The sequence below is a fragment of the Miniopterus schreibersii genome (genome assembly GCF_964146895.1).
Source record: "Miniopterus schreibersii genome assembly, chromosome: 10".
In the NCBI taxonomy this organism is placed as follows: domain Eukaryota; kingdom Metazoa; phylum Chordata; class Mammalia; order Chiroptera; family Miniopteridae; genus Miniopterus; species Miniopterus schreibersii.
The window spans coordinates 83022592-83045653 of NC_138110.1; the positions used below are offsets into that span (position 1 = coordinate 83022592).

At 59.1% G+C, this 23062-nt stretch overlaps 1 protein-coding gene across 6 annotated transcripts in view; it reads left to right on the top strand.

Annotated features, from left to right (window-relative positions):
* The window catches only part of NFATC1 (nuclear factor of activated T cells 1), a 93152-nt gene that overhangs the window by 45566 nt on the left and 24524 nt on the right, over window positions 1-23062 (top strand). For 2 of the 6 annotated variants that reach the window (XM_081149841.1, XM_081149840.1), the window contains exons 8-9: window positions 3260-3392; window positions 15875-16564. In XM_081149841.1, the coding sequence (XP_081005967.1) occupies window positions 3260-3392; window positions 15875-16564 (823 nt within the window). The remainder of the gene's footprint in view (window positions 1-3259; window positions 3393-15874; window positions 16565-23062) is intronic. The other 4 variants (XM_081149843.1, XM_081149842.1, XM_081149844.1 and 1 more) reach the window with 2 other exon arrangements.

Here is a 23062-nt window from a genome sequence, read left to right on the forward strand (position 1 = left end):
GTTTCCCACTCAGTCCTGGAGAAGCTGCAGGAACTGGGCTGACATGAGATGCCCCGTGGCTATCAAGGGATTGTGGAGGGAATTCAGTTCTTCTATCTCTAGCACGTTCCCCTGATGGAGTGCGAACTGTCCTTCCAAAAGTGTGGGAGACAGGAAATATGGCTCAAGTCAGGTACTTGATTTGGGGGCTCCCTGTGGGCCCTGCGAGGTTGAGCCATGTGAGCAGGGGCCTGGCCGTGGGGTGGGCTGAGGAGGTCTGGGTAACTGCGCTCTGCCCTGTGGCAGGCAGGACCCCGTGTCACTCAGGGCTTGTGGCTGCCGCAGAGGTGGCTCTGGGACGGTGCTGGGGGCTCACGGGCCCTGCGAGGAAGCAGCACCTTCCAGCTGGGACTCCGCTTCCTTTTCCACCCTCCACTCCACTTCCCGAAGCCGCCCACTTGGTGTCGAGGGAGAAGGTCCCTCCCTTGCCCAGGGCGGACCTGTGGTCAGGAGTGTGCTGACTCGGGGACTCACACATGCTCGAGAGGCTGCGGCCGCCTCCCTCCTGCTCTCCCTTCCTGGGGAGCCTGAGGACGTGCTGCAGCCCCAGGCAGATCGGCTCCCAGACGGGACTCCTGGCCCGACAGGCCTGAGAGCTGCAGAGTCAGCGCAGGGCTTGTCGTAAACAGGCACCTGGCAGCTGGAGACAGGGGCCCCATGCGCCTCCCGGGGACTCCTCCCAGCCTCCCTGTGTCTCCTCCCAGACTCCTGCCCCCTTGGCTGCCCCTCCAACCTGGCCACGCCACAGGGCGGCTCTCACTCCAGGCTCCACCCCACCCGGACAGGGCCCCCTGCTCCCCGGCAGGCTGTGGCTGCCACCCCCACCCCCCACAGAAACTGTGCATCTTCTATTGAAATAATTCCGGCCAAGGTTGCATGGTCAGATTTTCTGTCACTCAGTTCTCTTCTTCACTTTGGATAGTCACTTATTTTAAAGGAAGAGCGAGTTGTACGTTTTAAAAGAAACGTAATATACAGGTGAACAGTGACACTTTTCCACAATTCCATCCTTATGTCGTAAAGGAGGGTTTAATTGGTGGGGGTGTGTATGTGTGTTTGTCTGCACCTTCACACACACACACACACACACACATTACATTGTACGTATATGTTACGTTGTATATGTTACATTGTGTGTATGTGTTACATTGTGTGTATATGTTACATTGTGTGTATATGTTACATTGTATGTACTTTTAAACAGAGTAGGATCGTGCTGTGTGGAGAGTTTATATTCTATCACGAGCACATTAGACAACAGATGTTCTTAAATCCAGTCCCCTGCTCTGTCGAGTACTGTGTCTCAGCCTTGTTTCTGTCCCTACACCTTTTCCCTCGCCTGTCCCCTCACCTGTCCCCTGTGGTGTGTTTCAGCACTGGTGCCCCTGTGGGGGCAGCGTTTGTCACAGAATTTGTCTGTTTGGAGAGTGGAGGTGAATCAGCCTGTGCCCACCTCAGAGCACGGCCCCCAGTCACTCAGAATTAACAAACACCAACCCCACAGAGCCCGATGTGCTCCAAGGGCGAACGCAGCACCCACCTGGCACGTCACAGGCTCCCTGCGGCCACAGCGGCCCCTGCCTCCTCGCGCCTTATTTCTCATCTCAGCCCACGGAAGATCTCTTCCTTTCCGTCTCTTCCTTAATTTCCTCTGTGGAGGTCAGACTCCTTTACCTGTCGACTCTATGATGCCAGCCACCAGGCTCAGCATCACCTGCAGTGTCTCCTTCCACACAGCCAGGTCCTCAGGAGACAACCCTCGAGGTGGCATCTTTATCTTGCTGGTACAGATGGGAAACTGAGACTCAGGAGTGTCAAAGCTGGGGCCGAACCAGACCTGGGGGACCCCAAGCCAGCTGCCACCTCCAGCTGCAGGTGCCAGCAAGGAGGTGGTGAGGGGCACAACTCATTCCTGATATTACCCTCTTTGCCCCTTTGGCTTCGGGTTGTTTTTGCTGAAGGGACAACAGGCTGAGGAAGGAGGGGGCAGTGTGCTTGCTGCCACTTCTAAATGACACAAGTCATTAAAACAGCAGAAGCACACGGCCCAGAGCCAGTGTGGCCCCGGGGATGGAGTCTTGTGTCTCCCCCCCCATCTGCCTGCCCTCAGGTGCAGGCTTCTGCACCTCTGTTTCTTTAACTGTAAAAGGAAAGAGGCTCGGCCTGAACTTCTTTTCAGCTTTCTGTTTTTTAACATTCTTAAGATTTCATTACTAACACGATTCAATCAATTTTGTATTAAACTGGGGAACAAGCTACAATTACTTTAACAAAAAAAAGTTATGCAATGGATTTTTCTTATACATTTTCCCTACTTGTTAACTGAAATCAAATGACAAAAAATGGTGGAACTTTTTGGATGTGCAATGCTCCCCCACACCCCGAAATCCAGCGCTCCTGCCTCCTCCTGCAGGGCTGGTATGCGGACCAAGCATTGCTGATTTGTTTACGGCCACCCACCAGGGCAGCAGGATGGGGGTGAGCCAACCCAGCCCGTCTCTTTCTCCTGACATGCCCTGCTGGCCCCTGCGACCTGCTTTTATATTGAGGTTGTGGCACTGTTGCTGATTTTTATTTTAAAACATGGGAAGGTAACAGCAGCCCCGTAAACCACCTGTTCCCTCTTGGGCTCCTGCTCCCGATTCTGCCGAGCACCCGGCTCTCCATCTTCTTGTGTGAGGGGACCTGGGAGTTCATGATGAGCTTCGGGCCATTGTCCTCACAGACCCTGTCCCCAGAGGCATATCTGCAGGAAGCACCTGCCCTGGGTCCTCATTGCCAGTTACCTGGACGGGTGCCCCTGGCTCCATCTGTGAGTCAGCACATGGGGGGGCTTGTTTTCATTTTCAGAGGCCACTGACCCTTTGCTGTAGCGCAGACAGAGGCGTCTGGGGTCAGTGACCGCATGGCTGGTCCACGCTCAGCATTAGCACTGGCTTCTCTCCTGTGCTGTCGGTGGCACCTTAGGTGAGGCCCCAGCCTGTGTCCCCCTCACACGCTACCTCGGGATACCTCTCAGCTCTGGGTGTGCAGGGCGTCAAGGACCCTCTTCCCCGCTAGCCCACGTGACCGGCGGCCGGCCTGCACATGCGTCCACCTGCTCACGTGCAGGCTCCCGGCCGGAGGCTTCTGCTGACAGCCCGACAGGTGGGAGCTGTAAGTGTAAAACCTCGGTGCGCGCGGGGCGCTAACGGCCCTCCTGTCTGCCCTCTCGCCCTAGAACGCGCTGGTGGTCGAGATACCGCCGTTCCGCAACCCGCGGATCAGCAGCCCCGTCCAGGTCAGCTTCTACGTCTGCAACGGCAAGAGGAAGCGGAGCCAGTACCAGCCCTTCACCTACCTGCCTGCCAATGGTAACACTATCTTTCTAACCTTGCGCGCTGCGAACGAGCCGGTGGGGTGCTTTTTCTAAGAGCGGAAGTGCTGAGCCGCTGTCCCTGCAGGACGTGGTCACATTGTATCTTTAAGCTGCGTTACTCTCCTGTTAGCAAGACTATGTTGCCAATTCCTTAAAAAAAAAAAGAAAAAGAAAAGTGAACCTTCCGTGTATTTTCCTTTATTGCTTTTGGGGGCGGGAGCAGCGTATTGGGGTAATTACCGATCTTTTTGCCGGCTGCTTGCAAATATGGCACAGCCGGGGGGGAAGGAAGTGCGGCTCTCCTCGACTCCGAGCTGAGCAGCCTCGTGTGCGGTTAAATTCTATAGATGTTTAAGGTGGGAAGCAAACAGCTATAATTATTTTGCAGGTGCCCTTAGAAGTAAACCCTTGCTATTCAGCCTAAAGGCTGCCGCCTGACGTGGTGATTAAATAACATTGATGTTTCTGTACTCCTGTTAAAATGCCACAGACGTTGTTCCTTGAATAATTGCATCGTCCTGTGACCATGAGGCTTTCAGCCCCAAGCGCCTCTCACTCAGCCACAGGACTCTCGTTCAGAGGGTCGGTCTGCACATTTTGAGGATGGCTTCCTATCACTTAAAAAAAAAAAAAAAATCAGTTCACTTGTTGACTTTTTAGGGTGTTTTCTTAAAGAAGATGCCATTGTCTGTGTTTCCACCCCCGGCCTAGTAGAAAGTAAGGGTGTGTGCAGAGCCTCCGCCCGCGCCGTGGCCGTCACCCCGGCAGCCAGGGCGTGTGTTCACAGAGCGCGGCACATGCTGTCCTGGGTTTAATTGTGTTTTGTGGAAGCTCAGCTGTGCAAACAATCTTTTTAAACCATAGCCTTTGTTCTAAAACACAAGAGGAGGGAAATTATCCTCCAAAAACTAATTGGAAAAGCAGCCGTGGTGTTACCTTAGTGAAATGAAGACTTAGTTAAGGTTTACGGTCTCTCTAAATGTAAAAATGTCATTGACAGTCGACTAGATCATGGAAGGCTCTCGAATATCGGTGTTGATATCAAACCGTTGGAATGATCTGTTCTTGAGGCAAATATGATCCGTGCCTTTGGAGGTTTGAAAAATGAGATTTTGCTGTAAAACTGCCATAGCGTGAGCGTGTACGTGGTGGCGACTGGGTGCCTGTGAGCAGCTTGTGGAGCAGGGTCGGCAGAGGGGTTTGTTCTCGATTCTGTGGCCCCCTGGGCGCTGTAGTGTGTATGGCACGCACGTCATGAATCCTCTCCATTCTGGAATAAGCTACAATATCTCTTAAAATACTTAGTCTTTTTGTGAAAATGTAATGATTATGTGCTAATTAAACATCAAGCATGGTTGACCAAATATTGAATGTTTGAAAGCAAACCTCAGCCTTATAAAGAAATAGTTCTTTGTAAGGCAGTTTAGAAAGTAGCTCTACAGTCCTGCTCACAAGTGCCGAGCATCACACTCGACTCGTGTCAGAGGGAAGGAGCCTGTGGGTGATGTGTACACCTTCTTCCAGGTGGGGACCGAGGCCCCTGAGGGACACATAACTGAGATCACAGGGTGCTGCAGGGCAGTCTGTGTGCCACCCTGGGTCACCCACCTGCAACACCCATGCAGTCCTGCAGCCTCACCCCCACAGAGCTCAGAGCTGCCTCTGCCCCCACAACCATGACCCCACTCTCCACATCTGCCCCAGGTCCTCCAGCACCTTCATCACCGTGCTTTCAATGGACCCCTCTCCCTCCAGTTGGTGCCTCACCTTTAACCGCAGAGCCCTAGTCCATCCCATCAGCAGGGACCCGTCTGGCTCTCTAAGGCCCGGGCTCCCCAGCCTTTCTGGAGGTGTGAGCCCTGTTTTCATCAGGTCCTCATCTCCTTTCATCATTCATCTCTGAAATGTGCTCCAAGTCCACGAAGCTGGAGGTGCCCAAGCTGCCCCAGACTTCCCTGCCTTCCTGGGGTGGGTCCCCGAGCCCTGTGGGGTTGTGGTCGCTCCTCACATCACTAGCCTGTGAGCTCCCCGAGAGCAGGGACCTCTGCCTGCACCTGACTCCGTGCTTGATTGTGGGCTGTCCTTGTGTGGTTTCTAAGATAAATAAATGAACGAATGATAAACTAGAGCTCAAGGAGCAGTTTCGGTTTGATGTTTTCCTCCCCATGCGTTGCCGCCGCCTCAGCTTCGGGGCCGAGTCTACTCAGCGCGCTAGCAAGTGGGAGTGGGCACAGGGCCCGCGTGCCAGCCCCTGCGCCTTGCGTCCCGGGCATCCGCTTCGACTGCCTCCCCACAATTGCACTAGGCCAGTGCCCCCGTCACCGAGAGCGATTGCCGCCCCGAGGCCCTAAGACCCCTGGCCTGCAGGTGGGCCCTGCAGGTGGGCCAGGCATGGCATTAATCGGGAGGTGCACGTGGTTTTAAGGTACTTTGGCTTGTGTTTTCCCGTAGACCTCAGGTGTGGGGGCCACGGCCACGTGGCCATGGCAGGACCTGTCTCAGGTTGCTGTCTTGCTTACGTAGAAGGCAGACTCTTCAAGCTCACAAAATGTGCTGTTGAAATGTACAAGACAATGGAGATAAATCCATTTAAATCCCACCCCTGAAATTCATTTTCACGTGCAAATGTGTGAGGTTGAGTCTCATTTTAGGTTTTCCCCCTAAATTGGGTGGGAATAGGGGGTCCCGTGGCTTCACTGCTCTTGGCTCCAGGACGGGCCTCGGAGGGGCCTGGCTCTCACACAGAAGCGCCCACAGGCAGGTGGGCCCCGAGGTGCTTCTGGTGTTGGAAGTGAAGGGGGAAAGTGTTTGCCCTCGGCAGGGGGCTGGAAGGGCCACACCTTTCTCACCTTCTGGTCCCCTTCCCCATCTCTTGTCTCAGCGCTAACATCACCTGTTGATGACAGCAGATAACCGTACAGACTGCAGCTCCAGGGGTGACGCCCACATCGACCCCCCACCCGTCACGGCCAGAGGGCAGAGGCCTTGGTTGGGTGGGTCGTCTGGCTGCTGGCCTGGTGGGCCCAGGACAGTCAGCTCCCTGCCCTCTCTGGGGGACTGAGTGTTGGGGAAAAGCTTCAGGTGGATATAGGGTGATGAAGAGTCACAGCTAATAGGAAACCCCTCGTACCCACCTGCCCACCCCTGGGGTAGCAATCTGGGTGGAACAGAAGGATATTCGGTACAACTCTAGAAGAGCCTGCTGGTGCTCACCCACACAGCTGGAGGCTTCCTCAGGGTCCTCACCTGTCCCAGCTTCTGTTTAACGGGTGTAAACGCCGTCTCTGAGAGGAAGCTGCCCTGTCCATCCAGTCAGGCCGTGTGCCCGAGGGCCCTGGTGCTGTCACCGGACAGAGAAGCTGCCAGGAGGAGCTGCGGTTCTGAGAGCTGCTCCACTCTATCAGATGCGGGGTCGGCAGGGCCTGACCTGCGGGAACGTGGGGGCCCTGAAGGTCCACGGCCGCTGTGGCTCCCTCGGCTCACCTACCAGATGGCTGTTCCCCCGGCTGCTGGGGATAAGCAGGGCAGGGGCAGGAGCTCATGTGATGAAAAGAATTCCAAGTTGGGACCTCAGAATTGTGTGAAATGAGAAAAATAAATCACGACGAATTATTGGGTCTTGGCGAGTTTGTCTGAGATGTTTAGTTGGTTTGTCAGAAATGCCTGTGATGGCACATGGACACCCTTCCACTGCTGCTCGTGGCCCTGTGGGTGAGGGTACTGCAGCTTCCCCAGGGTTATCAGGGTTTCTGGTGGCCAGGACTCCCCGCCTGGGGACTGGCTTGTCCTCCACAGACACAGTCCAGAGGCCATGTGGTGATCACCACGCAGCATTTTGTCCCCAACAACCTCTCAGGACTATGGAGAGACACTGCTTCAACCCCTGGGGACGGCCACCAACCAGGGACAAAGGAGCCCCAGGATGGCCCTGCCTGGTGGGGAGGAGGGTTTTTGGGCAATGTCAGCAAGCTGGAGAGGGACCTCCACCGAGACGAGGGGCCCTCAGCTGCCCTGCTCATCGTTAGTGGGACCCCCGCTAGGTCAAGAATCTTCACGAGATGATGCCCCTGATGAAATACGTCCCCACCTCCAGAGGGAGAGAGGGAAGCAGATGGTGTTCTTGTTTGTGTTACTGAGTTCAGAAGTCTGAATGGAGCGAGGACAGGCAATCGGGGGCAGAACCAGGTGCGACACAGGTCATCCCAACGTGGCCCGAGTGGCGGGCAGGTCTATGCACATCCCAGAACCGTGGCTGCCGACGTGAGGGCCCAGCTCCAGCCCTCAGGGGCTCTTGGTCTAATGCTTGCCGGGTGTCCCTAGCCCTCAGGGTGGCCAGTGTGTGTTGCTGGAACCTTGGACATGCCCGCCTTCCATCGGCCCGGCGACCTCGGCCTCACAGCAAGCTCCTGGTCTACCTTTCCCACCAAACATTTTGGCTTCTTTTCCCCCCAAGTTTGTTGCATTAAAGTTTTAACCCAAAGTAATTACCGTCATGGACTCATTGTACATTCTAACATTGACTTCAGGTGACCACTCTTCTGTGAGAGGCGTGGCTGGCTAAACCTGAGCCTCGGGCCTCTCTTCTTCTGCCCGAAGTCCCTCGGCCCCTCTCTCCTGGGCTCCGCCTGGGCCTCAGTCATAAATGTCCCTCGTTTTATAGACAAAGAAATGAGCCTCTGGGAGCTTGAGCCGTTGGCCCTGGACAAGCCACTGGCCCACTGTGGGGCGTGAGGCGTCTGACCCCAAGGCCAGTCCTTCCCAGACCTGCAAGGCTTGTGTGTCCCTCCTGCCAGGGACTATTTTCACCTAAGTCTGACAGGAGTGGGAGGCACAAGGGGGCCCAAGCCATGGTCCACGCTGGCTCCCGAGCCGGGGACCCTCATCGAAGAACACCAGCCAGCTTTCCAATAAGGCAGATTGGCCGACGTTTCTGACCCACGCTGTCCACCCTGGGAACTTCTTCTGAATGCAGATGAAACTGGGGGGACAAGTGGGCAGCCGGATGGGATTGCGAGGAGAATGTGCCCGCCCAGCACCCATTCCCTGCAGCACCTGGAGACCCCAGGATGCCCAGCTGGGTGGCCACTGTGGTTGGTAGAAGGCTGGTCCTGTAGACATTCTGGACCCTTCCTCCCGAGGGAGCTGGTATTGGGAGCGGGGCCAGTGCTCAGCTGAGCTGCCCCTGCTTTGATGTCCCCTCTCATTAAAGGCTCACAGACCGAGAGGCTGCTCTTATTAAATTCCCGTTTTTACTGGCTCTCATGCTATTCCAGCCAGAAAATGAGGGGCCAGTGTCTTAATCTCTTTCCACACTTTAAACCTGATTATTAGGGGTGCCCAGGGCAGCAGGTGAGGTCCTGGGAGGGGTGTGTCCCCTGCACCAGGCCCCCGGGAGGAGGGAGGACAAGGCCAGGTCTGGGAGTGGCTGTGTATGGGCTAGGGCATGGCAGGGACCTGGGGTGGGGCAGGAAGCCTTCCACCTGGGGCTCAGGAAGCCTGTCTTTCCGCTCAGGGTCCCTTCTCGTGGGGGATTCCTCCCCTCACAGGTCTGCACGGACCCAGCTTCTGAAGCATGTGTCTGGTCCACGGGTTGCTGACCTCCTGTCAGGGGGTCAAGTCAGGGTTGGGGGAGTCCCCAAGTGTTAGAAGATGGGAGAACTGGGGCATGTACCCGAGGCTACCCTGGGCCAAGCGGTCTGCATCGTGGGCCCAGCCCATACCCTAAGCCCTCTGACCCGACGTCCCAGACCACAGGCGAGCGTTGACGTGGGAATGGAGAGACCACAGTGGGGACAGACTGTGAGACGGGCGTGGGGATCTGAACCAGAGGGAGGCACACGGCATGCCTGTTCAGGAGACAGGTTGGGAGGCTTATTCCCAGAGGGTGGGGCCACTGGGGGGCCAGGGACCTGGGGCCCCACACCCAGGCTCCTCCACAGAACTCAGGCACACAGCAGCCGGGGGGGACCGAGGGCCCAGGAGGGTGGTCTGGCTTAGAAACATGAGGGCCACAGGCACCAGAAACTAAGGGACACTTGAGTCAGAAATGAGGCTGGGCACCCAGGAAATCTGGGCTCAGACGCATGTGGACAGGACCTGGCACGGCTCTGCGCAGCCTGGTAGGCAGCCTGTCCCCTGGGAGTCTGTCCCACGACACCTCCACAGGGGGGGTCTCGTCACAGCTGCGGGAGACTTCCCTCCCCCGGCCCCTTGGGCCCCCAGGGAGGCTCCTGGGCCTCAGACCAGAACCTCAGCCTTCAGCTCACAGCTGCTTGGAAGCAACCATGGAGCATGAATCATGCTCCTTCCCCCGCAGTTTTGGCAATTATTGGGTGAAATCTGATCAATGTATTTTTGGCCTGTGTGGTCTGTTTTGGTCATAGTCTGCCACCAGCCTAACTGGGTGACAGGTCCCCACATTACTGAATCAGAGGAGACCGGTTGGTGCCCACCTGTGGCCATGAAGTGGCACCCAGCCAGCAATGCTCAGACCACCCGGGAGCCGTGGCCTCTGAGGGTCCACCCCTGACACCCAGCAGTCACTCTGGCTCAGGCCCTGGAGAATGGCCATCCTGGCCCCCAGAGCTGGCAAGTCATGTGGTCCCTGTCGCTGCCTCCTCTCTAGTTCTCTGGAATAAGTCATGCCCTGAAGCTATCACTCTGGTGTACACGTTGATGGTAAAACTCAGGCCTAATGTTTGTAACAAACAGGAGACAGCCTGCTCTTTGTTTTCTGGGCTTTAGAACAAAACCTCTTTGTCCAGGTGGGGCGGGACCTGGTAGAGTAACTCAAGCTGAAACTGTCAAAATCACTTAGACTCGGTCACACAGTGAGGAAGACATGGTTAGAGGGTAAACCCCAGCCCACATCCAGCACCTTCCACGGCCAGTCGTAGCATCTCACCCTCAGTCCCCTGCCTGTGTCTAGCACCTTCCACAGTCGTCGGTAGCTAATGGGATCAGGCTGGTGTCACACAGGCCACAGGCCACAGCCACCGCCCACAGTCCTGGAGGCCCGAGGTCCAGGGGTCGGTGCTACAGGGTGGGGACCAGTGAGCACCGCCTAACAGGCTGCAGACGTCACCTCTCCCCTGTGGGATCATGAAACAGGGGGACAGAGCAAGATCTCTTCCCGTTAAGGCCACAGCCCTGTCAGACCAGGACCCCTGCTTAGGACCCGTTTAATCTAAATTACCCCCTAAAGGCCCATCTTAAAATACAGTGATACTGGGGGTTAGGGCCTCGACCCATGGATTTGGGGACACAATTCTGTCCAAGGCCCAAACACGGGGGATGAGCCTGCACCAGGGACAAGAGGCTGCACCGGAGATGGGGCTGCACTGGGGATGGGGCTGTGCTGAGGACCAGAGGCTGCACCGGGACAGGGGCTGCACATGTCAGCAAAATCTGACCTCTGGGAACTCACACAGTGGGCTGCATTCTGCATCTACTTAAAGTCTAGCATAGTTTTCTGAATAACACTGTTGGATCCAGGAGACGGGGATGCTCAGGAGGCCTGGTCTCCAAATGTTTCCATTACAAAGGGAGAGAACAGCTGTCTTCACACCTCAGGCCTTTCACCACTCCTGGGTTAGAGAGGATGGGCCCAAACCCAGACTCAGGGTGGGATTATCAGTGTTGCCTTGAGTGAGGGACAGGGCCGGCTCAGAGACAGGGCAGGACACTGGCTTCCCGTGCTTGGTTCTGGGCCACGTGGAGCTGGAGCCACAAATTGGGCAGGTGTGAGGGACCCCGATGGCATCCTCACACTGCTCTGCGAGTCCCCCTGCGGCCTCGGGGAGTCAGTGTGCTCAGCATTTGGCAGCGAAGGAGAGAAAACGTGTTCTGTGTGGTGGCCCACAGGCTGTAGATGGTCTGGACCTCCTGCTGGGCAGGAATCAGCATGTTGCCCGGGACCTCCAGGGAGGGGCCTGCCCATTGTCGTTTTATTCGAGTAGATGCCTGGGGTCCGAGGCCAAGTTGGGACCAAATTCGATTTTGCATCTGGACCTTGTCACTGCCTGGGACCCAGTCACTGTCAGCTCAGCCCACCACCCGCCCCTGTTCTGTCATCGATCAAAACAGCCAATGAGAGCTGTTTGCAAGGCACTGAACCCCGGGTGACAGGCAGGGTAGAGATTAGCTACTCATCAGCATCCTGGCGCCCAGGCTTGTCAGCTCAGTCTCCAGGGAGAGTTCCAAGAGGTTTCCAACGGGTGCGTGAGGGGTGATGGGGCGACCGAGACTCGAAGGATCAGGGGCACTGACTTCTGAGGACACACAGCAGGGGCCCAGTCTGGGGGCCAGGGGGTCCTGGCCTGGAGCCTGGGTCCATGGCTCACACCCAGCTTTGGTCACAGGACAGGGGTGGGGTTACCTCCTCAAAAGGCCCCTCCCACCCCCCCACCCTCACTGCCCCATGGGGAAAGGAGCCCACTGGCCAGACTAGGAATTTCTCTCAGCAAGACCAGAATGTTCTGGAATGCGGTTTGGCCCTCAGACTGCTATTGTGGGGGCTGTGGGTGGAGTGGGGGTGGGGTCCCAGGGGAGAGCCTGGCCCGTTGGCGTCGTCTACATTCATCTCCAAAACTGCCCTGTGGGCTAGTGGGGGCCTGGGGAGGTGTGAGGGGACCCTTCCGGACTGGCTCCCGAGACACAGGCCTCATCGCCGGGACAGTGCCCCCCATGGCTCAGGGGGCGGGGGCTGGTATCAGTGCTCCTGGGACAGAAACCCCGGGGTCCCTCAGGGCAGCGGGGCGCAGCCCTAGGACGGGCGTGGCGGCTTCAGGGCCAGACCCGCGGGCGCGGTGTCCGCAGAGGGCGAGCTGGGCCAAGCAGCAGGGAGCCCAGGGGCCCTGAGGGTCGCGCTGACCGCCCCCCACGTCGCCAGCGTGGGTCAGAGGAGCCCCGGTCAGCTGCGCTCCTTGCGCGCTGGGGCGCGGCCTCCGGTTACCGCGCCTCGGGCCGGGCGAGCGGGCGCGGTGAGGTCAGCAGACGTTGCGTCACAGGAGTCTCGGTCCCGGGAGGAAACTGCTCGCGGCGTGGACGAGCCCCGCCCGCCGGCAGCGAGACGGGCGCCCCGCGAGGCCCCCGCGCGCGCTCCTAATGGGAAGCAGGAGGCGGCCGAGGTGGCTCTGGCTCGCGGCGAGGTGTTCATTTCCTCCGAAGCCCACACGAGAGATGCAATTAGACGCGGCGTGTTCGTGCCTTTGAGCTGCTGTAGAAGCCACAGGAGCAGCGTGGGCTGCGGCTTCGTCCCTGGAGGGTCGTGTTTACATTTTCTGAGTTATCACACGCGCCGGGCTGGCTGGCAGGGAGCGTCTGGCCCGTCTGTCTCGGAGCCTGCGGTCAGGCCGTCTGTCCCGGAGCCCCCTGCCACATGCTGAGTCATCAGGGTGTCCCTGTCCTGTCCCTGCGGGTGTCCGGAGTCCCCAGAGCAGGCAAGGTGGGGACCACCTCTGTTACCTGCCCATGAGTTTATTCCCAAAGGGGTGCTGCCTCGATGACCACGTGTTGGGCCCTCTGGACCCAGCCATGGGGTAAAGGCGAGCATGTTGTCAGCGAAGATGAGGCTACCTCCTGGGTGTAGAGTGGCCTGGGCTGCAGATGCAGGGAGGGACATCTGAGAGGGAAAGCCCAGCTCAGCGGGGTCCCCGGGGAGTCCTGGAGGGCTGGCCAGAGGGCAGTTGTGGAAGCTGTTGGTGGGCGTTTAGTTTCCTGTGACCTACCCTCACGGGGTGGCTTGGGTGGGGATAAGCAGGGGCCCCCAACCACTGTCATGGGACTTTCCCAGAAGGAGCCCCTGGGAGCAGGCTGATGTGGGAGTCAGTGCCGGGGCCTTGGGCGCTTTAACAAGTCATAAACGACACTGTGGCCTCCTGGGGGCAGGTCTCTGGGAACAGTGTTCTGGGAACAGGAGGGAGATTCTGGTTGGGGCAGTGCCTGGACCCTGCACCCTGACCCACAGATGTGGACACGGGGACTGTCCTGAGGGTGAGGCTGGCTGGCTTGGAGCTTCGGGAACGGAGCTGCTCAGGAGAGGCCATCCGCCCACAGCTCAGCCCTTCAAGGTGTAGGAGCGAGGCTGCTTTCAGACGTTTGACTCAGTGGGAAGCCAGCAGCTCCAGCTGTTTTCTATTAGCTGGGAGGACGTCATCGCGGTCTTGGCAGCCCTGGGTCTTGCCTGTCCCCTGCCTGTTCTGTGGACATGGGACGCGTGGCAGGGAAGTTGCATCAGGCGGCATGAGGGAGCTCGGGCCCAGCAGAGGCAGGAGACCCCCCACTGGGGGTGCCTGCCAGCAGGACCCCGTCACTGGGGTGCTGATTAGGAAGTTAAGGGAGAGATCCTGGGGCGGGTGCTTTCTAAGGCGCGACCTGACAAAGCCATGAGTCTTGCACATGCTCATAGACGCAGGGCCCACAGTCACGTGGAGCCTCGGGTAGGCCAGCCCCTGGGTGCCTAAGCGTGTGCATGTCACCCCCGGGGGCCTGGGCCACCCCATCAGTGGGAAACCTTCACAACCTCATTAAGGGAGTGACGGCTCTTCCAGACACACTCTCGCCCTTGGAGGCTGCGTGTTCCTCCCAGGACTCACAACCACTGGCCATACTGGGACCTGCGGGCATATCACCGATGTGATCAACACAGAATCACAGTTTACCCCCGAGAACGGCCAGCTCCTTCTTGTCCCTTCTGCAGCCAGTGAGAGTCTTCTCTGGACGACGGTAGCCTGGGCCTGACCAGCGGTGCTTGCCTGAAACTAAGGACAGCCCTCCCCCGCTACGAGCACCGCTGTCGGTGATGCTGGGTGGAGGTCTCCTGACTCCTGTGACCCCGTGTTTCCTCCCTGCCTTCCACTGTCCACACCCGCCAGGACCCATGGGCTCTAGTCCATGCACCTAGTCTGTGTACGGGGGGACACCTTAACCGTGGATGAGAGATGAGAGCTGTGGTGAATCCCCAGGACCTGAAAGCTCGGCCTTGGAGGTTCCTCAGGGAGTCACTGGCCTGGAACCGTCCTCACCGTTTAGTCTGTTTCCTTCAAGTGGGAGGAGGAGCCCAGCCAGCAAGCCGGACGCCTGTCCCAGGGCACACTGGGCAGCTCCTGAGCCAAGGTCTCCACCCAGCTGCTGTGGGACCAACGGGCATGCACACGGGCACATGGCCGCAGGGCAGAGCAGAGGGCACACCTGCTGGGTCAAGACCTCCCTTAAACGCCTTGTCTCGAGACTAGGTACACGGTCATCCACTGGAGGAGGCACAGGCTGCCTGTGGGCAGGAGCAGGGGCGTGCCCTCGCCAGGGCGCGGGAGAGGAGGTGCGACTGGAGGGTCCGAGGGCAGTTCCGCGCCACGCTGCAGTCGCTGAGGCGCAGGGCACCGCTGTGAACGTGTGAGCGATCGCCACTCGGAATCACCTCCGACCACCTAGAGGCCTCTGGAAATGGGCGCAAGAGGCACGAAGCCGACGAGAGAACAGGACACAGGCGGCGATCGGGGGCAGGAGTGGCCTGGGGTCGGGTCGGAGCCCAGCAGAGACCCCAAGACACCTGTGCGTCTTCCCGCGCACCTCCTGCAGGTCCCGGGCTTCGGGAGCCTCTGCCCGGCCCACCTTCATCCCCGTCCCAGCCCCGGTCGGCTTTCTGGTGAGGGGCGGACGCACCCGCCTGGGGCAGCGCTTCACCGCCGTCCCGCAGGAGCGGGAACCGAGGGGCGGGGAGGCCGCGTTCCCCGTGGAAACCGAGGGGCGGGAGGCCGCGTTCCCCGTGGAAACCGAGAGGCGGAGGCGAGGCCGCGTCTCGCGTGTCTGGTGCTGCCGGCTCCTCTCCGCAGCCCCCGCCACGCACCTCTGCGGTCTGGTTTCGCCGACTTCCTCCGCCGCCGCGCACCCGCCTCGGCGCACCGGCCCCCGCGCACCGGGCCCCGCGCACCGGCCCCGCGCACCCGCCCCCGCGCACCGGCCCCGCGCACCCGCCCCCGCGCACCGGGCCCCCGCGCACCGGGCCCCGCGCACCCGCCCCCGCGCACCGGCCCCGCGCACCCGCCCCCGCGCACCGGGCCCCCGCGCACCGGGCCCCGCGCACCCGCCCCCGCGCACCGGGCCCCGCGCACCGGCTGCAGACACTTGTCTGACGGCGCCCGACGCGGACGCGGTAGCCCGTCCAAGTGCACATTCCCGCTTTGATTGCTACAAATCCGCGGGCTCTCGGGTCCAGAGCTTCTGCTGCAGTTCGCAAATGGATTTTTATAGCACATTAGTGCTGTGGGAGACTCCAAGGAAAATAGTGCGCTCGCTATTAGAAGCAGCTGCGGCGCTCGGAGCCGATGACTCACGCGCGGCTGTTTAATTGGGTGGGAGAACCGGGCGGGAGACGCAGGCCCAGTCAAGGCGCTGTTTGTTTTCAGGGGCGTCCCGGCCGCGGCCGCCCCATCGCACCCATCTGCAGCCCTATTTGTTTAACTTTTTTTCTTCTCACAGTTCCAGCCATAAAAACAGAGCCCACCGACGACTACGAGCCGGCCCTGACCTGTGGACCAAGGGGCCAGGGCCTGAGCCCGCTCCCGAAGCCCTGCTACGGCCAGCAGCTGGCCCTGCCGCCCGACCCGGGGTCCTGCCTCGTGGCCGGCTTCCCGCCCTGTCCCCAGCGGAGCGCCATGATGTCGCCGCCGCCCAGCGCCAGCCCGAAGCTCCACGACCTGTCCTCCGCCCCCTACAGCAAGGGCATGGCCAGCCCGGGCCACGGTCCCCTCGGACTTCAGCGGCCGGCCGGAGGGGTCCTGGCCGGCGCCGAGATGCCGCGGCCTGTGGGCGTGCACCCCGGCTCCCCGCAGCAGCCGCCCCCCGCCCTGCTGCAGCCACAGGTGAGTCCACAGCTGAGCAGCAGCCGTCCCCCGGGGGGCCAGCCAGCGCTCTGTCCCCACAGCCCCGCGTCTGCACTGCCGCCCGGTACCCAAGAGCCGACCTGTTTGCAGTCCTGCAGCCCAGCCCGCCCTCCTGGGATGGGCCACCAGCAGCACCAACTGCCGAAGGTTCCAGAAAAAGAGCCTGCAGCCGCCCGGCCTCTGCCGCTGCCCGAGGTGCGTGAGGACAGTAATCAGGGTCTGGCCCCCACTCCCGTATCGGTCAAGCGAGAGCCTCAGGAGTTGGACCAGCTGTACCTGGACGACGGTAAGTGCCCGCGGCCGCAGGTGCGCGCCTGGCCTGGCGCCGCTGAGTGCGCGGAGGAGGGGTGCGCGGACCGCGGCCTGGCGAACTCGGGCGCCCTGGAGGGTCTGTCCGCCAGGCGCCCCGCCGCTGGGGGGCCCCCGACGGCAGGTGGGCAGTGTCAGCCGCCTGACGGGGTGCGCTGCTCCGTCACCTGGGCCACCCAGCCGGTGGGTGCCCTTGGCTGTCGACTCGCAGGGAACCCTGTTCTGATGACACCGGCCAAAACCTCAGAAGGCTCAGGTGTGCAGGCCAGAGGGGCGCATGCTGCTGAGAGCCAGCGGAGCCCTGTTGGAGCTCCAGGCCGCAGGGGCCCGGCTGCAGGGCAAGCCTCTTGGGAGCTCCTTTGGTGAATGGTTGATGAGTAGGGGCTCAGCCAAGTGATGCCCGTTGGACCCAGTACAGCTGTGCTGTGACAGCCTTGTAAGGAGCTGGGTGACGGGATAGGGGGCTCCTGCACCCCAGCAGGGCACGGGGCTCTCCGTGCAGAAACCTCACCGAATGTGGCACGTTCAGGATGACTGAGCGAGGGCGTGCCTCAGCCCACCTGCAGGCAGGACAGTGGTGTGGAACTCTCCGTGCCAGGGCTTTCCCGCTTATTTATTATAAAGTCACTGTTTCTCTGGGGACAGCGGCTGAGTGACAGCGGGCAGTCCTGACTCGCACCTTGATCAACACGTGACCACAGGCCCCGTGATCTGCTCACTGGGAGTTGCTCTGCTAGCACTTTCCTGGGCCATGCTGGATCGTTTGTGCGGAGCCCGCTTCCCATCTCCCAGGTGTAAGCTGTTTCCCAGACCTGGGCATGAATGGTCCAGTTGGAGGCTGGCAGAGAACAGACAAGGGCGCACACCTGTCCTCTGTGGTCCTGCCCCGCCCCCATCCCTCCCGGGCGAGGGCAGACACCTGGGCAGCCCTCCAGCCTGTGTCCCACTGCCCTGGTACCTCGTGGGCAGTCGCGGTCTCGCTAGGATGTGCAGGGTGCTCAGAGCCACCCTGGGAGGTGCGCTCGTGACCAGGCAGTGTTCCATAGTCAGTGGTCTCACAGGTGCTGGTTCTGCCCCTAAGAAGGTGCCAGTGTGGGAGGGGCCTGGGGCCCCGCCTTGGGCCCATCTCTGGGCCTCTCTGGACTTGGTTCACTTGATGTCAGGAGAGTACTAGGTTGAGATGTCACAGCTGAGTGAGACGGTCACACTGAGTCCTTCAGTCCAGGGAATAGCCGTTGGTTGGCACACTTGCTGAGCACACTGCCTGGCCCCCACGGTGCAGACTCTGTAGATTGCCCAGCCCCTGTCAGCCTAGTGGGGTGCAGGTGTGGAGCTCCAGGTGCCTGAAAACCACACCTCTGGGCTCTGAGCCCCACCTGATGCCTCCAATGGGCCCCAGCTCCTCCCTGTCACACTCCGCAGCTGACACTAGGCTCTAGCCCTGGAGGTCCTGCCTCAAAACACCTTTAAAAACACCTGTGCCCTCTGTGTCAGGTCCCCCACGCCTCTCACCTATGCAGTCAGGTCACTTTCTAGCAGGTCGTCTGCTCTTCATTTCCCCCAAATACTCTGCTTGCTGTCTCTGTGATCATGGTCATCTCTCCTGAACTCTAATGAGCCACTGGCTGTCCTCAGCCTCCTGGCCTGGCCATGGAGGCCCCGCCCCACTCCGCTGTGCACGCCCCGCCCCTGTTGACATAGTCTGCCCACCTGTCTCCACGTCACACACGTGGTCCTGGGCCCTTACGCAGAGGTCCATGGCCCAGCCCAGTGCAGCTTTGCTCACGGAAATTCTGTCTGCTCCGTTCTAGGCCACATTTGGGGGCCTCATTTCCACTAAGTCTCTGTAGTCCTGGGCCAGTAATAAACAAAGCTTTTCAGTTTAGCCCATTAGAGCAACGCGATGTTCATTTTGGGGTCAGGATCCGGATTGTGGTTAAGGCGGCTGTGCCAGAGGCCCCCCTGGAAAGCAGTAAATGCTTGTCTGTAAATACGCACCTTCTTCACATACCCCCATATGCGACGTTTCACTGCCGGCGTCATCAGGACCACACGGGTAGCCTTGAGCTGCTGAAGTGTCGCTGATGGCCTTGGGACCCTTACAGAGGTTCTGACCTCACCCCACAGGAGAGCAAATCCCCCTCAGTCCTCAGAGCTGGTGGTGGGTGCAGACGGCTGACCAGCCTCTGCCAACATCCCCAACGAGCAGCTGTTCCCAGAGGTTGAGGGAGGCCCACGGGGCACATGCGCCATGTTTCTTGGACGCAGCCTTACATGTGTCAGGCTTCCCTCTACGGGGCTCCCAGACTGGAGGGACTGGAGTTGGTCAAAGCACCCAGGCGATGACCTCACCCTGTCCTGGCAGCTGGAGCCACACCTTGTCTATCTTGTGGGGAAAGCAGATCAGGTGTTCTGCTATCTTGAGTGGCCATGGTCTCCCCGAGACTGTAGGCATTTGGAATACAGACAGACCAGCTCACTCTGGGAATCTCGGGGTATTTACAGCTGTGCAGCCACCGTGAGGAAGAAGCACCTATCTCACCAGAGGTGGGCAAACTGTCTGCCGAGAATTCAGGGCTCATGGGAGGATCTCGAGGCCAGGTCCCTGTGCAAAACCTGACTCGTCTAACCTGGACCCCACCCTGTCGTAGGAGCAGCGAGGTCCATGTAGGTCAGACCCCGGATGGCATGACATTGAAACGAGGCTGTGCTGTGAGCACAGGCATCTGAGCCCCAGCCTCCCGCTCCAAGTTCTTAGGGTGCCTACGGTGGGTTTGCACTGTGGCTCCTTGACGTGGGGGTCAGAGTGACAGTGGGCATGGGCTGAGCTTGGCTGCATTTGTAATGTGTTCACGGCGAGTCTGCACTGTGATCTGATGCTCTGCTGGCCCCACGAGAGATTCTGTGTAACTGGAGTGTTTGAAAATTAATTCGCCCAAAGGGGACAATGTCGACACTCCTGCACATTCTGGGTGGAGGAAGGTTCCGGAAAGCGCCAGGACGCCTCATGTGCTTGTGTTGGGAGCACAGCTTCAGGCCTGGCAGGGAGCGGGAGCCACCTCGGTGCCCAGGGCTGATCTAGGTGGAGAGGGGGCGTTAGGTCAGCAGGTGCGCCTTTGCCAGGATGGTACCTGGACCAGGTCTCCCAGCTGGTGCAGTACTTGCCCCACGGACTTCATGGCATCTCTAAATGGCGATTGCCTAACCTTTTGCAGTTGCAACACCTTATTGTGGTGTGATTTCTCCAACCAATTGTATTCCATCGTTCCTCCCAGAGGACTCACCTCAAAGGGAATCCGAGCCAGTTGTAGGATGTCTTTGTTTTGGGTTGTTTCTACTCTCAGGTTTTGTTTCAAAGGTACCCAGCCCACAAATGAACTTCAATTATAATTTACTCTTTGGTTTAACAATATTGGTAATATTTTGACTCTCAGTTTAGACTCCTGATCATGGGAGAACCACAGGAGTACGTTTTTTAAAGATTAGTTTTATGGACCTAGCGTTATTTGAAATGTAAGTTTTAAAAATGTGTCTTAACAGCTGCACGTGAGCCATTTCTCCAACGGGATTTCTGTGGATTGCCACAGTTGAGAGCCGGATGAGGTGACCACTCCCCTCTGGAAGGGGCATCCTTGGTTTTCTCACATGGATTGTGGGCAGTTCCCCCCCGTGCACATGCACACAGATCGTTGTTTATGTGTCCCACCGACATACGCTGGCTGGAAGCATATTCTAAACACTTCTGAGGCACACAGTGTATTCCAGAACTTACGTGAGGGGACCCACACCCCTGTTTGGCTGGAATGGAGTCCCCCCTTCAAGCTTTGCCACTGGAGCGATGGCTCCCCAGGCGTGGGCTTGTCTGCCGCCAAAGCCCCCTGTTGTCACCTCAACCTCCCTGCCGCCTCCGCCACGACCCACAATCGGCCCTTTCAGCTCCTCCAGGAGCTCTCAGGTTTCCAGAAGTCTAGATGTCATTAAAGCAACAAGCAGGTGGACCAGGCGGCCAGGAGCGTGTCTGCCCCGAGTCTGGGCCGCAAGCCCCCCAGCCCCCCTTTCCTGAGCTTAAGCTGCTCTGGGAGACAACAAAAGCCTTTCCTCACGGAAAGTTTTACTAACCTGGCCCTGCGCCCGCGTCTGAGGCCCTCCCCGCTCCCAGCGATGATTGGAAGGGTCTGTATTCTGGCGAGCAAGCACGCAGCGTCGTTAATACTGTGGACGTTAATATCGTGGACGTGCTGCCACACGACCCAGAGGAGAATGGACCCAGCCAAGCAAACAGTTCATCAGGGTCTGGCCTGAATGCGTGGGGACGTCTGCGTGACCGTCTTGAGGCGTAAAAATGACACCACGCGCCACGCTGGGCCGGGAGTGCCGCCGGAGTGGGAGCCGGGCAGCTTTACACGTGGCTCTCCCGAGGGAAGCTCCGCAGAGGGGAGCTCACCCAGTTCCTGGCCCGGAGCCGCTGGCTGGCGCAGGACCTCGAACTGCTCCCTTCCCGGGTACACGGCAGCCTCTCCACACGCATGTGCCTCCTGGGACGTCCGAGTCTCCGCACGGAGACGGGGAGCCGAGCTTGCAGGGACTCTGTGCCTCCGTGGGGCTCAGATGTGCAGACATTGGCTTAAATATCTTAGTGTGTGTCTAGATCAGGGGACGTTCGGCCCTCGAGCTATATATGGCCTGCGAAATCATTTGGTCTGGCCCTGCCAAGGCAACCGCAGGTGGGACTCGAAATTCAATAAATCTAGGAGCATTTTTCATAGCTAATTTTTAAGTTGATAACTTTGTATGGCCCGAGAATGATGTTATGAATATCCAATGGCCCTTGACAGAGAAAAGGTTCCCCCCCCCGGTCTAGATGAACCCAGCCTTCACCGTGAACGGCCAGCCGCTGTTCGTCGCTGTGAGCACTGTCTCGCTAGCCTGGTGCAGGCTAGAACAGGCACAGTTTCTGCTCTGTCTTGGAAGGTGTGTGCATTCATGTGGGAAACCCGTTGCCCTGACCTCTGGGGCAGCAGCAGTGGGGAGCTGGGTGAGGAAGGGATGGAAGAGCAAGGACGGCTCCGCACGTACGCTGAGTCGGGTCGTCCGTAATGGGGCACTGTGTCACCCTGCGCTGTGATGTCAGTGTGTCCTCCGTTTCCTCCTACGGTGGGAGGCCCCGGGGGCTCAGCTTACAGGGCCCTGGAGCCCCGGTGTCCACGAGGTGCTGGGCACCTTTCTCAGCCGCCCGGTGCCTACGTTGGCCGTGAGCACAGAGCGCTTCGAATGACGGGCCTTTCTCACAAAAGCCCTGTTCCGCAGCCCAGTTATTCTCTGCGTCCTTCCAAGGGAACTTGGCGGGTCGCTTTCAGCCGATCAACCCTCCTGTTTCTTCCTTAAATGACAGTCTCAGCTTGTTCCCTCTTTAAGTGGAGCGTTGTTTGGGATTTTTATTTTGAGGGAGAGAAAAGGGGCAGAGCAGAGAGGAACGAATGGGAGGAGCGCGGAGTCCCACGGAGCTCGGACAGGCGGCAGCACTCAGAGCCGTCCGGCGCCGGAAGCACTTGTGCGCAGGAAGCAGGAGGGGCGGGAGCTGACGTGCAGACGGGGTGCGGGCGGCACGGTGGGCCGCTCCTGACCTGCTGCCGGTGCTCGCAGGCCGCTCTGAACGGCAATAAAGTGTCCATGAGTGAGCCCGCATCATGTGTAGATACACTGTTTCCTCCTGCAAAGAGGTGAGCAGAGGGCTTTGTCTTCTTTGTTGCTGCTGTTAATCCTTACCGGAGGATATTTTTTCCGTTGATTTTTTTTTTTAAGAGAGATTTGAAGGGAGTGAGAGGGAGAGAGAAAGAGAGAAACATCAATTGGTTGCTTCCACATACCTGACTGGGGCTGGGGATGGAACCTGCAACCCCGGTACGTGCCCGTGACGGGGAATCCAACCTGTGACCCTTCAGTGCCCAGAACGATGCTCTAACCACTGAGCCACGCCGGCCAGGGCTCAGATGGCTTTGTCGTCGCTTCAGATCCGCGTGCGGCATTGGCCTGGGCTCCGCGTGTTCTTCCTCTGACCCGTACTTAGGAACGGGTGCTCGTCACAGACATGTTCATATCTGAGCCTGCCAGTAGCAGGCCACCACAGTGTCACCAGAGCGTGACGCCACAGAGCAGGGTATTCAGAAGCACAATAGCCACATTCACCAAGCCCCGCTGCTGATAGACTGTCCAGGCTCAGCATCTCTTTGCGGGGAGTGGTGACCAGGGCAGTGCTGGGCTCTGTCTACATCTGTCCGACAACTGTGTTTTTGCAAGTGCGGCCAGGGCCCTGTAACTCAAGCCAGGCTCTTGGCCCTGTGCCCTGGAGCTCCAGGCAGAGAGCCAGCTGAGCATGGACACTTCTAAGTGATCTTCCTGATACAAAAGTGTGTTCTCGCGTGTGGAGTCCTAAGAAACTATTCACCAGCTCACAGACGCCCATCACGTCCAGGCG